We start from the raw sequence: 13,620 nt of genomic DNA, 5'->3' as shown, positions 1-13,620 counted from the left end.
GTGATGGGGAGCCAACACAGAGGGCAAAGCAGAGGCAATATGTTTATAGCTATTTGTGTTACTCAACAAATAGGCTGCTGCATTTTGTATCAGTTTAAGGTTATTTCGTCAGTTTGGCTTCATTCCCACTATAAGGAGTTGCAGCAGTCAAACCTGGAAGGTCACAAATGGATGCACTACTATGACCAGATTTGTAACTGAGAGGATGGAATTGGATTACCCATCAGAAGTGAATAATCTCTAACACACACAACCCATAGCAAAAAGAACATGGATCAAATGGCTCCCAAAATGAAGGAAAGGCAGACATAAAGCAGACTGGATTTATGCTCAGTCAGCATACCAAATCTCGGGCTTGCTACACAAACTAATGGATTAAAAACTGGCTGACTGATAGGTCTCAAAATGTAACTGTAAATGGTAAATTGTCATTGAGTAGGTCTGCTTCCAGCGGGGTCCTGCAGAGATTGATTCTTGGCCCTATACCATTTAACATTCTTTATCTATGACTTGGAAGCAAACATAAAATCATCACTGATAAAGATTGCAGATGACAAAAACTAGGGAAGTGGCAAATAATGAAACGAACAGGTCACAGATACAGAGCGATCTGGATCATTTGGTAAACTGGGCACAAGCAAACACCATTTGTTTTAATACAGCTAAATATAAACCTAGAACAAAGAATATAGGCCATACTTACGGGATGTGGCATTCTATCCTGGGAAGCAGTGACTCTGAAAAAGATTTGGGGGTTGTGGTGGACAATCAGCTGAACATGATCTCCCAGTGTGATGCTGTGGCCAAAAGAGTTAATGCAAACCTGGGATGCGTAAATGGGGGAATTTCAAGTAGGAGTAGAGAGGTTATTTTACTGGTTATTTGGTACTGGTTAACTATTGCTGGAATACTGAGTCCAATTCCGGTTCTCCCTGCCCTGGCATCCTGCTTCCTACCTCACCCGCCTTCTTGGGCTTTTCCCTGTTGGAGGGGTCCTGTCTGAGTCCCCATGCTAGCTTGTTCAACAGGTAGTGCAGCCTGGGTTCCCACAGTACCCTACTGAATTTGGGATTCTGTCTGGGTCCCTGGTGTCCGTTGCTGAGTTCAAGACTCTGTTAGGGTCTCTGCAGTACCCCACTGAGTTTGGGATTCTGTTTGGGTCCTTACGGTATCCTGATGAACCCAGGATTCCGTCTGGGTCCCCTCAGTACTCTGGTGAGTGTGGGACTCTGGGTCCCCACTGTACTCTCCTGCTTCCAAGGCTCCATCTGGTTCCTCACTTTACTCTCCTGTGCCTGGGTTTCAGTCTGGCTCCCTGCTGTATACTGCTGCACCTGAGGATCTGTCTGTGTCCCCACTGTACCCTGCTGAGTTTCCCCTCTCTCGATCTGGGCCAATTCTTGTGCAGGGCCAAGCATTGCTTCCTCTGCCCCTTGGCTCCCATCTGCACCCAGACCAACTCTTGCTCTAATCTGACAAGTTGGCTGATGATTTTCTCCCGTGAGGTACTTACCTTGTGCAATTCCTGATGGCACTTCCTAAGCTGGTCCCTCAGGCCTTGGGGAAAATTGTGTTCTCCCTTTCAGTCCCCCTTTGCCCTCCTTACTCTACCTCCTAGCCACCCTACTTCCTTTCCTAGATGGTCCTGGACCGTCCTGGTACCAGGCTGCTGTCCTAGCCCTTTTTGAAAGAGGGCTGAGAAACCCACCCAGTCTCTCTCCCAGAATTTCGGGCCAAGGTGCCCTTTACCACCCAAACAGTCAATCTCTCTGATCCTGTGCCTTCAGCTCAACTTCTGCAGTGGGGTGGACTTGGGTCTCACTATGGATATAGGAGACATTCACTGGGAGGTGTCTGTCCAGGATATTTAACTTCAACTGATCTTCCAGAACCAGAATGCACCCAAAACAAGTCTCTTAACTACAATTCCTCCCACCCTAACTGCTACTATCCACTGTGTGCTCATCTCAACTCTCAGAGTAGACCCCACAGCTTGGTCCCACTGTAGTAACAGTTTAGGTAGTCACAGTTCATAACTGGGCAATTTTTTATTTATTTTTTTAAAATATGCCCAGCCTGGCCGCAAGGGAAGCAAACTCCAGAGCCTCTTGGTCCCCTCCCACTAGTATTTCCAGTAACCTGCAGGGCTCCCCAGGACCTTTGTAGGTACTGTGCACCTCCTGAGTTTAGGACACATGGGGCATATTTCCCACTTGAGGGCTTCCCCTGGGTTATTCCCTGGTGAACTTCCCTCAGTTTACTTCCTTGTCCTGGTTGCTTGTCTCCTTCAGCCTCAGAGAAGGCTTCAGCTCACTCCATCGCTTCCTCCACTGAGGCCAGCCGGAAGCACTTTACCCAGCTTTGGGCCCCTCTGGGCAGAACCTTCAGGAACTGTTCAAGGACCACCTGATCCAGAACTTCCTCCCCTGACCTGGTCTCTGGGCAGAGACACCACGTCAAGAGGCTGCAGATGTGCTCCTCACAAGAATGGTTCCACCAGGAACCTGGGCTGATAAGCCTCTGGAGTCAGCCCTAACCAGCCCAGGATAGCTGCCTTCACCACTGGGTAGGAGTTTGCCTGCTCATCATTTATTACCCAGTAAGTCACCTGCACCTCACCATTCAGAAACTGTTGTGTGCGCTGCCCAAATAGACTCCTCCCAGTTCGTTGCCTTTGTCACACACTTGAAAGTCTGGAGGAAGGTCTCCGGGTCTTCTTGAACTCAAAACTTTGTAAGGCCCAGATCCCAGTCCCATCACCAATTGCATTACCAGGTGTGGTGCAGCCCAACTCCTTCTGTATCCGCTCCTGTTGTTTGGATTGGACTTCTTGCCACCTCTGTTGTGTAGTGAACTGGTCTCCTGCTGTTTCTGCTGATTTTTCCATCATCTGCATCAGCAAAGTCTGGGTCTGGTGTTCTTGCTGTTTCTGCATAGCGGCTATCTTCTGCTGCTCCCCTGTCACTAACAGGCTGATCACCAACTCCATCTTTCCACTTAGTGTAGGGGTGGACTAAGACCCCACTTCTGGTATCACCTGTCACTAGGATGACTGCTGATTCACCTTTGCTCCAAACATGGGCTGCCATGACCAGTCTCAGTTAAAGGGGTTTATTCTTTTACAATAAAAGGTTAAAAAACTAACCAACCAGAATGCAGTCTTAAGTCAGTATCTGGCCCCTAGTCTTCAGGGCAACCCCGCCCAGTGCCTGGCATCTTCTTAGCCTCAGCCAGCTCTGCTCCCCACTTGGAGCAGCAGCTGCAGGGTTGCTTCCGTAAACCCTCCCTTGCTCCAGGGACTCACCACAGGAGTTAGTTCCACTCCCGTGTGGCCTTTGCTGCCCAGGATTCAGCCTGTCACAGTCCTTCCCTCTCAGCTGCCTACTAGCAGCCCTTCATAGATCCAGGTGTAGCTCAGCTCTCTTTAATTAACTGGATTAAGCTCACCTGCTCTACTCCAGGGGAGCAGTGCTCAGTGTATCCACTGAGATCAGCTACTCTGTGACAGGAACAAATATGTAATAATGAGCTCTTCAATCTAGCAGAGAAAGGTCTAATACAATCCAATGGCTGGAAGTTGAAGCTAGACACATTCAGACTTGAAATAAGGCATGATTTTTTAATGACAAAGGTAATTAACCACTGGAACAATTTACTAAGGGTGAATTCTCCATCACTGACAATTTTTAAATCAAGTATGGATGTTTTTCTAAAAGATCTGTGCTAGGAATTAATTTGTGGAAGGTCTATTGTCTGTGTTATACAGGAGGTAAGACCAGATGATCATAATGGTCTCTTCTGGCCTTCAAAACTATTAAAAGCACATATGAACAACAGATGCTGCACCTCACTTTTCTCTGAGGTGCTTCTGTTGTTGGCCAGGCTGAGGTTTTTGGAAAAGGGAGCAGAAGTTGCCAGATGAAGGATATTGTCTCTGGCACTGGAATAAAGACAACATAATGCTCTTTTTCATTTGTTCAGGGAGAGCAAGACTCAGACACATTCCAGTAGACTTTAAGCTATTCAGGGGACAAATCCAAGCCATTCAAATAGTAACAGCTCCACAGCTGTATTACTTATTAGTATGATGTCACTCAAAATTCTATCCAATTACTTTAAAATGATTCAGCACATCAGTGATCAGTGCACATATAGGAAAGGAAAGTCCAAGAGTTAGAACAGAAAATTTAGAAACTATAAAACTAAAAAAGGTAAATTAAGGGCTTCCAATGGTAGTTTTTCTAATTCAAGACTGTCTAGCTGCATCAATGTTATCTGGATTAACCTATTAAAAGAATTAGTGAAGAAGTCTGCATAAGGATACATATACAAGAATGTCTTCACTACATTTGCATTCCTGCTTGCTCAGAGCATGAGTCATTTCCTATAAAACTCTTTATAAAGCAAAATATGCATTTGCCTCATTTAGACTCAGCATTTTATACAGTGTTACTGGGGATGCCTTAACCTACTTGTGCTTTTCTATCTTTCAAAGAGAGATGGGGAAGTGAGCTCTTTTTTGTTTTTATGTAGTTAAATATATACATTGCAAAGTAAGTCTGAAATCAAATTATAACAATTTAAAATCATTTGCAGGATTTTTTTAATGCGGCCTACTGGATAATTATGCATCCTAGAATGCAGTCGTCCCTTACCTCCTGTGTCAGAATCATATTAAATACATGCTTATTGATTGATATATGGTACTAAAAATCATTTTTAAAATGAGCTACAACTTCCCTTTGTTTTACAAAGAGGCTGATCCTTTGAAGGTGGAAGAGTTTTTTGTGTCCCAGTTTTATAGCACAGTTACACCGACATAGCAGACATTGCTTCACATTTTGGCCCCAATTCCAGAAACACTTAAACATATGCTTAAGTCCTGTCCTGAATAGAGATGCTTTTCTGAATCAGGCTCTTTATTAATATGACTAATGAACAAACTGGAAGAGTTTCATTTGACATGGTAAGGCTGTATCTGTTACATAAATAAAACACTGCAAAGCAAGTCAGGAGCACAAGAGGTCTTTTGGGAGGTGATGAATCTACAGAGGCCACGTCTACACTACGGGATAATATCGAATTAGCTAAAATCGGTTTTATAAAACTGATATTATAAATTCGATTTCATGCGGCCACACTAGACACAGTAATTCGGCGTTGTTGTGTCCATGGTCCGAGGCTAACGTCAATTTCTGAAGCGTTGCATTGTGGGTAGCTCTTCCGTAGCTATCCCATAGTTCCTGCAGTCTCCCCCGCCCTTGGAATTCTAGGTTGAATCATTATTGTCGCGGGTGGTTCTGGGTAAATGTCGTCATCATTCTTTCCTCCGGGAAAACATCAGCTGACAATCCTTTCGTGCCGTTTTTCCCTGGATTGCCCTGGCAGACGGGCCATAGCACGGCAACATGAGGCCCGTTCAGCTTTTTTTTTTCCCGGCACCGTATGTGTACTGGATGCCGCGGACAGAGAGGCAATACTCCAGCGCTAACAGCAGCAGCATTCACTTGCTTTTTGCACCGATAGCAGAGATGGTTACTGGTCGTTCTGTACCGTCTACTGCCGGAGAAAACTGGCAATGAAATGACGGTTATCTCTCCCCTCTGTACTGTCTGCTGCTATCATGAGTGCCCTGGCTGAATCGGCCGGGGCGCAACGCAAAAGCAAAATTGGGACTGACTCCCTGAGTCAATCCCTCACTTATGGTTGTAAAAATAGAGTCAGTCCTGCCTAGAATATGGGGCAAGTGTACTAGAGGACCAGTGTATCAGAGAGCACAGCTGCTCTGTGTCAGTTTTCACAGGGGGTGCCCCTGCAACAACCCCACCCGTTGCTTCCCTCCTCCCCCACCTTCCTGGGCTACTGTGGCAGTGTCCCCCCCATTTCTGTCATAAAGTTATAAGAATGCAGGAATAAGAAACAGAGACTTGTTAGTGAGATAAAATGAGGGGGAGGCAGCCTCCCGGGCTATGACAGTCCAGGCAGAACATTAAGTGGTGCAGGAGAGAGGGGCCCAGCATGCCGCTGCTATGACAGTCCAGGCAGTACAGAATCTTTTCTTTACACAGGAAAGAGAGGGGCTGATGAAGCTCAGCCCCCAGTTGCTATGATGAAGATGGTTACCAGCCGTTCTGTATCCTCTACTGGGAGTAATTGGGAGTCATTCCCATTTTTACCAGGCGCCCCGGCCAGCCCTCACCTGAGGCCAGCCAGGAGCACTCACGGGCTGATGGTGACGACGGATATCAGTCATATTTGCACCGTCTACCACCGGGGAGGGGGAGAGGAGTGGATACTGCTCTTCACTGCTGCAGCATCGCGTCTACCAGCAGCATTCAGTACACATAGGGTGACATTGAAAGAAGTCAAGAAATGATTTCTTTCCCTTTTTTCTTTCACGTGGTGGGGGGGGGGTGGGTGGGGGAAACTGAAGAGCTATTCCCTGAAACCACGCCAGACACTGTGTTTGAACCTAACAGACATTGGAGCTCAGCCAAGAATGCAAATACTTTTCAGAGACTGCTGTGGACTGTGAGATAGCTGGAGTCCTCAGTACCCCTCCATCCATGAGCGTCCACTTGAGTCTCTGGCTCCCGTTACGCTTGTCACGCAGTGCTGTGTATCCTGGAGATTTTTTTTTCAAACGCTTTGGCATTTTCGGTTCTGTAACGGAGCTCTGATACAACAGATTTTGTCTCCCATACATGAGCGATCAGATCTAGTATCTCCCGTGACGGTCCATGCTGGAGCTCTTTTTGGATTTGAGACTGCATCGCCACCCGTGCTGATCAGAGCTCCACGCTGGCAAACATGAAATGTAATTCAAAGTTCGGCGGGGCTTTTCCTGTTTACCTGCCCGCTGCATCCGAGTTCAGATTGCTTCCAGAGCGGTCAGCGGTGCACTGTGGGATACCGCCCGGAGGCCAATAACGTCGATTTCCGTCCACACTAACCGTAATCCGATATGTTAATATCGAATTTAGCGCTACTCCTCTCGTCGGGGAGGAGTACAGAAATTGATTTAAAGAGCCCTTTATATCGATTTAAAGGGCATTGTAGTGTGGACGGGTACAGCGTTAAATCGATTTAACGCTCTTTAAAACGATTTAAACGCATAGCATAGACCAGGCCAGAGATAAGGTGTTGGGCAGTCCAGGACTTTGTGTGTGCAAAGTGTTTGCTGCTGCCCATGGTTTTATGATAATTAGATTTAGTTTTGTACCATTGTTTTAAATCAGTAACATTAATAATATGAAGAGACCTTTCTGCTTTAATAATGCTGATAGTTATTGCTTAGTGCTTCATTAGTAACATCCACTACTAGCAAACTCACATTTGCCCTTGGCAACATTAAAAATATAGTTATTCATTAAAAATTCAATACCATGTAGGTCTTCAATTATCTGTGATGCTACAAATCACCATTATTTCCCAAACTGCAATCCATTCTAATTGGATAAGCTGTATCACCAACACTTAAATCTCTGGCACAGGCATCTGTGCTCTTAGAGAAGTGTATTAGAAATCTTTAGAAATGAAAAATCAATCAGGATCAACTTCCTATACAGAGCAGAGCGGCAGATCCTCCATTGCCCTGTACTCTGTCTCATCAAAGTGCATATTAAATATTAGTAATTAGAATGGTAATGATTTACACCCACTTTGCACAGGTGTAAAAATGACTGCACATAATACAGGGAATGGGGAATCAGGCCCAATATACCTAGTGACCTAAGCAAGGTTAAACTTCTTCAGTAACAGCTGTATATATACGAATTTTTACTTACTTTGGAGGGGGACCCTTCTGTGATTTTCACCAGCTGCCAGAGAATAGAGTAATGAGAACACTGTAGTGCCTGAACAACTATCTGTAATAGAGGGAACACAAAGAATGCCAATATACTGGAAGACATCAAGTACGAGTCTTTAATTAAAATTAGGTAAAGTTTATGAAGAATTTTGGAAAAGAAGAGAATAGCTCTTGTGTAGCACTTCTCATTTTCAAAGGTATGATTTTACCCCTTAGCCATCTTAGTATAAGTAAAGATCATTTACCTCATTTGGTGGGGGGAAAAATGTAGGTGCTGTGAAGGAAAACTTTAACAGTCTTTGTTTATCAAAGCAGAGTAAAGAAAAGCATAGGCAAGTCTGAACATGACAAAAGTGTGACCCAGCATCTGCATATCTCCACGTAAAAGCATGTGTTTTAATCCACTGAATTCTTAAACTGTCAGTATGACAGCATGGTAACATGATGCAAATCAAAGAGAACACGTCTCATGGAGATGGCAGGGATAATATTAGTGCTACAAACAGAGATATTAGTGGGAGGTGTCACCTGAAATTCAGTAAGAAATGTGAAGAACAACTGTGACTTCCTCTCAAAATCTTGTCCAGATCAGTAATGCTTCCCACAATCAATAGAAATGAAAACAGTCTAGGGGCAGAGAAGCTGCACTGGAAGAGTGCTTAACTTTTTATTTCTCTGTGCTGGAGGTTTTTTGTCAGGTATGTTATGTCTGTGGCAGCCCTAAGTGCTTCACAATTAAGTTTTACGTGAGGATAAACTGCATTTCATAAAAGCAAGAACACTAGGTGGGAGCCAACTAAGACAGCGAATGGGAGATGCGGAGCAGAGGAGTGCATGCTAAACCCAGCCCTTTCCCCAGAGACAGGCTTCTTAGTCTGGAGAGAAGCAACTAGCTCTGCTTGCAATTCTGAAGCCAGGAAACTTCTTTAGAGTTAGGGACCTTAAGCCATTTTAGCACGAAGGTACTGGAGGAGGAGCTGCCAACCTTATAACTTTTAGCCCAGTCATTAGAGTACTGGCCTGGGATGTAGGAGGTCCAGGTTCGATTCCCCTCTCCACCAGAGGGGGAGAAAGGATCTGAACAGGATTCTCCTATCCCTCAGAAGACTACTCTAACCACTGAGCTATGGGATACTCTGAGGTGGGGCTCCTTCCATCTCTTCTGTTCAAGCTGTACCACTGTGTACAAATGATGAGTGACTGGTGCGGGGGAATGGATGCTGGGTCTCCTACATGGGTGCCCGAACCACTGGACTATAAAGTTATTCCTGCTCTCTGGCCCAGTGATTGCTTCACTGTGAACAAATACTTAGTCATTGAACCAGCATTACAGTGTAATCATAATTCTAATCTTATCTAGCATGTATGTAGCATGTTCCATAGCAGAGGAGGAAACCAAGGCACAGGAAGATTAAGGAGCAGATTTTTAAAGATATTTAGGTACAGCAATGCGTAAATACCTTTAAAGACCTGGGCCTAAGTGACTTAGTTAAAGTTACACAGTGAGTCAGCTGCAGAGCCAAGAACATAACTCAAGTCTCCTGATTCCTGGCCGTGCACCTCACTAATATTGACCTTTCATTGAAAATCCCAGGAATTTCATCAAAATTCATTTCACTGTGTGACCGAAAAGCATGGTTTAAACTGTGGTATCAGGACATTAAAGGCTAGGGCATCAACTTATTGTGCTTCTCTATGATTATTCTACTAAAACTCATACAGCTTAACTCCCCAAAATGATATAACGTATATATTGCTAATTGTACCTGTTCTGGCATAGCTCCATGTTCAATTCCAGTCCTCAGTAATCGGTAGCAGTTACTAAACAGATCCCATTTTGTGAGATCATGAGCACTAAAACAAGAGGCAATAAAAATACATTAGTTGAGTTTCATGAGAAGAAAACTGTCTTTATGACTCAATCAATAGTTCAGTATTTGTTTGCAACATTGAGACAAAAGAGCAGTTTGAAAGACACTTGTATAAATGAGTTCACACTAAATTAAAATTTGAAGTTGCGCTTTTTTATAAACTAGAAACATTTTACCATAAGAGATTTTTGTTAATGCAGAATTAAAATCAATGCAAATAATACAGTTTTATATATACAGAGGTAGCTGAATTGTGGCCAAACTACCATGTCTCGAACTTGCCTCTAAATCAGCTTACTACTGCTGGAACTTCAGCAGACATTTCTCTGGCACTGTGGCAGATACCAACAAGGGAAGTTAAATAAAATATTTTAAATGAAAAACAATTTTTAGGCAAAGTAAATTTAGGTATTTTTCTCTAGTTAGTTGCAATAAAATATGTAATTTTAAAATAGTAAACATTCTAAAACATCTAATGTAAAACAGAAGGGATCTAGTTACAGGAGACCGGAGGTGAAGAATACTGAGAAAAGCTCATAAGACCTGTCACTTCACATCAAGTTGTAATGCTCTGATCCTGCAAAGAGAACCATATGGGTGGATGCCTGACCTACATAGCACCTCACTGACTTCAATTAAATGACTTAGGCCTTGTCTAAACTATCACAGTAAGTCAACCTAAATTACAGTACCAGCTATGTGAATGTTAACTGGAGTCGACATAGATTAGGTTGACCTACTGCGGTGTCTACACCACGCTGTGTCGAAAGGAGATGCTCCCTCATCAACTAACCTTACTCTTCTCGTTCCAGTGGAGTACTGAAATCGACCGGAGAGCACACTGTATCTTCACTAGACCCACCAAATTGACCCTTGCTGCATCGATCGCAGCAGCACAGATCACCCGTAAGTATAGACATGGCCTTAATGTAAAGCTACACTCTTATTGCTGAGGAACTGATTGTTATACGCAGTTATAAAAACTAATCCTTTTGTACTGAAAAGTGAGGAAATATTGGGGCAGTCTCTGCTATTGGTATGTACCTGCTCATATTGTCATTTAATTAAAAGCTCTTGAATACCAGAATTGTAGGAGACCCTAAAGACAGACAACCAAACCAACCCTCATAAAAGTTGAATTTCAGGTAGGCTTGGCTCCATGATAAGAAGATGTGTATTATGTAAATTCTAGGCCCCCAGGTTACTGCCTCTGAATAATCTTGTTGAATACACTGACCCTGATTCAACAAAGCACAAAGACTTGTCCACGCACAAAAGTTGTACTATTTGAATAATACCAACAGAGTTAAAGCAGTACACAATCTCCTAGTGTAGCTGCAGTCATGCTGAAACAGTTTATTTTTGCTGGGAAGGAGAAAATAAAAATTCTGTCTTATTTGTGAATTTTCATTCTAGGACCCTCAATGACAGACAGTCAGTCTTCACATGGGTGTTCTCTGTTTCCATGGCAACTGAAGACAGACCAGATTGTTGCTTTATGCCTAGACTTAGGTCTGTCCTTCAGGGCTGGTCTACACTACGGGGGGAAATCGATCTTAGATACGCAACTTCAGCTACGTGAATAACGTAGCTGAAGTCGAATATCTAAGATCGGATTACTCATCCGTCTTCACTGTGCGGGATTGATGTCCGCGGCTCCCCATGTCGATTCTGGAACTCCGTTGGGGTTGGTGGAGTTCCAGAATCGATATAAGCGCGCTCGGGGATCGATATATCGCGTCTAGATGAGACGCGATATATCAATCCCCGAGCAATCGATTTTAACCCGCTGATACGGTGGGTAGTCTAGACGTAGCCTCAGGAAAAATTCTCCAAAATGATAACCTCCAAAGCTGTCAAAGTACTAACTATACAGAAGTTTAAAAGTGCAATTCAACTCAAACTATTTGCAGAAGAGTTTTGACATGAAATTTTGGGATTTCCTGGAGGAACACCCTCTTCTCTTCCAAACTAGTTAACAAGTGAACAGCAGCCAGAAGAATATCCGGCCATAATGCAATACACTGAGGGAGGGTCAGACTGTCTGACATGGAGGGTACTAGAATGAAAATTAATTGATACGACAGAATTTTCCCTCATAGTTCCCTCCATGTCAGACAGTCTTTATAGTGGGATGCAGAAAGCAGTAAATCATCCCTAGGGAGGGAAGATTCAGTTTATGTATGTAAAACTGAAAAGACAATTCAGGGGCACTCTGTCCTGTGACACCCTTCTACCACCAAATGCTGCATTAGCAGGAAGAGAATGGCAACAGAAAGTGAGGATTTAAGGCCATGTATAAGCTTTACAGGCTCTCCTCAAAAGTTTGCAATGACACAGAAATTGGGGGTATGGTAAATAATGAAGGGGACAGATCACCAATTCATAGAGATCTACATCACTTGGTAAAATGGGTACAAGCAAACAGTGTGTGTTTCAATAAAGCTAACCATAAATGTATACATCTAGGGAGAAAGAATGTAAGGCATACTTGTAGAATAGGGGGCACTATTCTGGGAAGCAGTGACTCTGAAAAAGATTTGGGGGTCGTGATGGATAATCAGCTGAACAGGGGCTCCCAGTATGATGCTGTGTCCAAAAGAACAAATGCAATCCTGGGATGCATAAATAGGAGAATTTCAGTAGGAGTAAAGAGGTTATTTTACCTCTATACTTGACAGTGGTATGATCACTGCTGAAATGCTGTGTCCAATTTCAATACCCCCAATTCAAGAAGGATGTTGATAAATTGGAGCGAATTCAGAGAAGAACCACAAGAATGTTTAAAGGATTAAAAACATGCATTCTAGTGAAATATAGCTCAATCTATTTAGTTTAAAAAAACAGAAGGTTAAGGGGTGACTTTCTCATAGTATATCACTATCTACCTGGGGAACAAATATTTAATAATGGGCTCTTCAGTCTAGCAGAGTCAGCTATAACGTGATTCAGTGGCTGAAAGTTGAAGCTAGACACATTCAGACTGGAAATAAGACAATGTTTAACAGTGAGGGTAATTAACCATTGGAACAACTTACCAAGGGTCACGGTGGAGTCTCTATTACTGACAATGTTTAAATCGAGATTGGATGTTTTTTAAAAAGATATGCCGTAGGAATTATTTGGGGGAATTTCTCTGGCCCTGCTATACAGGAGGTCAGACTAGGTGATTACTACAGTCCCTTCTGGCCTTGGAATCTATAAAAGATAAGCATATCTCTTTGCCCACAAGACCACTGCTCTTTTCTTACTGGTAATGGCCGATGTACTGGAGGCTTTGAATGCCTCTGCTATATGCACCTTTATTCCATTGTAGGCTCTATTCACACCCAACTTATGCATTTCCACTTTCTTAGAATGAATGGATTCAGCCAGTGCAGTAACAATACAATTTCCTATTATATGAGGAAAACTGAGATGACCTTGGAGATGGACGCATGGTTAGTTCATTGTACGATCGTGTATCATAGAACAAGTAAACTGAGGTTTCACTGAGAGCACACTAAGCTTCAATCCCCACTGGGGGCAAGGAGGTGGTAAGCAGGCAAGATACTTTCAGTGAGAAGAGGAAGATATATCAACTGCAAAGCTGGAAGGTGCTGTTGTTAGGACCTGCAGCCCACAGATTAAGGTCATGACAGGAATTTGCATATTGGTACCAATGACATAGGGAAAGGTATACCCTAAAATAAAAAACACTGTAAGAAGGTTAGAAAAATGTCATCATGGCTGAACAGGGTAGAGTAAAAGAGGCAGTTAGAGGCAAAAAGGCATCCTTTAAAAACTGAAAGTCAAATCATACTGAGGAAAATAAAAAGTTGCACAAACTCTGGCAAGTCAAATGAAAAAGTATAATTAGGCAGGCCAAAAAAGAATTTGAAGAGCAACTAGCAAAAGACTCAAAAGAAACAGCAACTTTTTTTTTTTTTTTTTTTTTTT

The 13,620-nt window shown here is 43.2% G+C and overlaps 1 protein-coding gene across 3 annotated transcripts in view; it reads right to left on the bottom strand.

Moving 5' to 3' along the window:
- The window catches only part of STAG1 (STAG1 cohesin complex component), a 352,185-nt gene that overhangs the window by 75,466 nt on the left and 263,099 nt on the right, over positions 1-13,620 (bottom strand). For all 3 annotated transcript variants that reach the window (XM_075068598.1, XM_032778796.2, XM_032778798.2), the window contains 2 exons: positions 9,577-9,664; positions 7,788-7,868 (listed from right to left, as the gene is read on the bottom strand). In XM_075068598.1, coding sequence (XP_074924699.1) covers positions 7,788-7,868; positions 9,577-9,664 — 169 coding nt within the window. The remainder of the gene's footprint in view (positions 1-7,787; positions 7,869-9,576; positions 9,665-13,620) is intronic.

Source organism: Chelonoidis abingdonii, chromosome 8 (assembly GCF_003597395.2).
Source record: "Chelonoidis abingdonii isolate Lonesome George chromosome 8, CheloAbing_2.0, whole genome shotgun sequence".
Lineage (NCBI taxonomy): Eukaryota > Metazoa > Chordata > Testudines > Testudinidae > Chelonoidis > Chelonoidis abingdonii.
The sequence above is the reverse complement of the archived record's forward strand: the minus strand, read 5'-3'. Positions and strand labels throughout refer to the sequence as shown.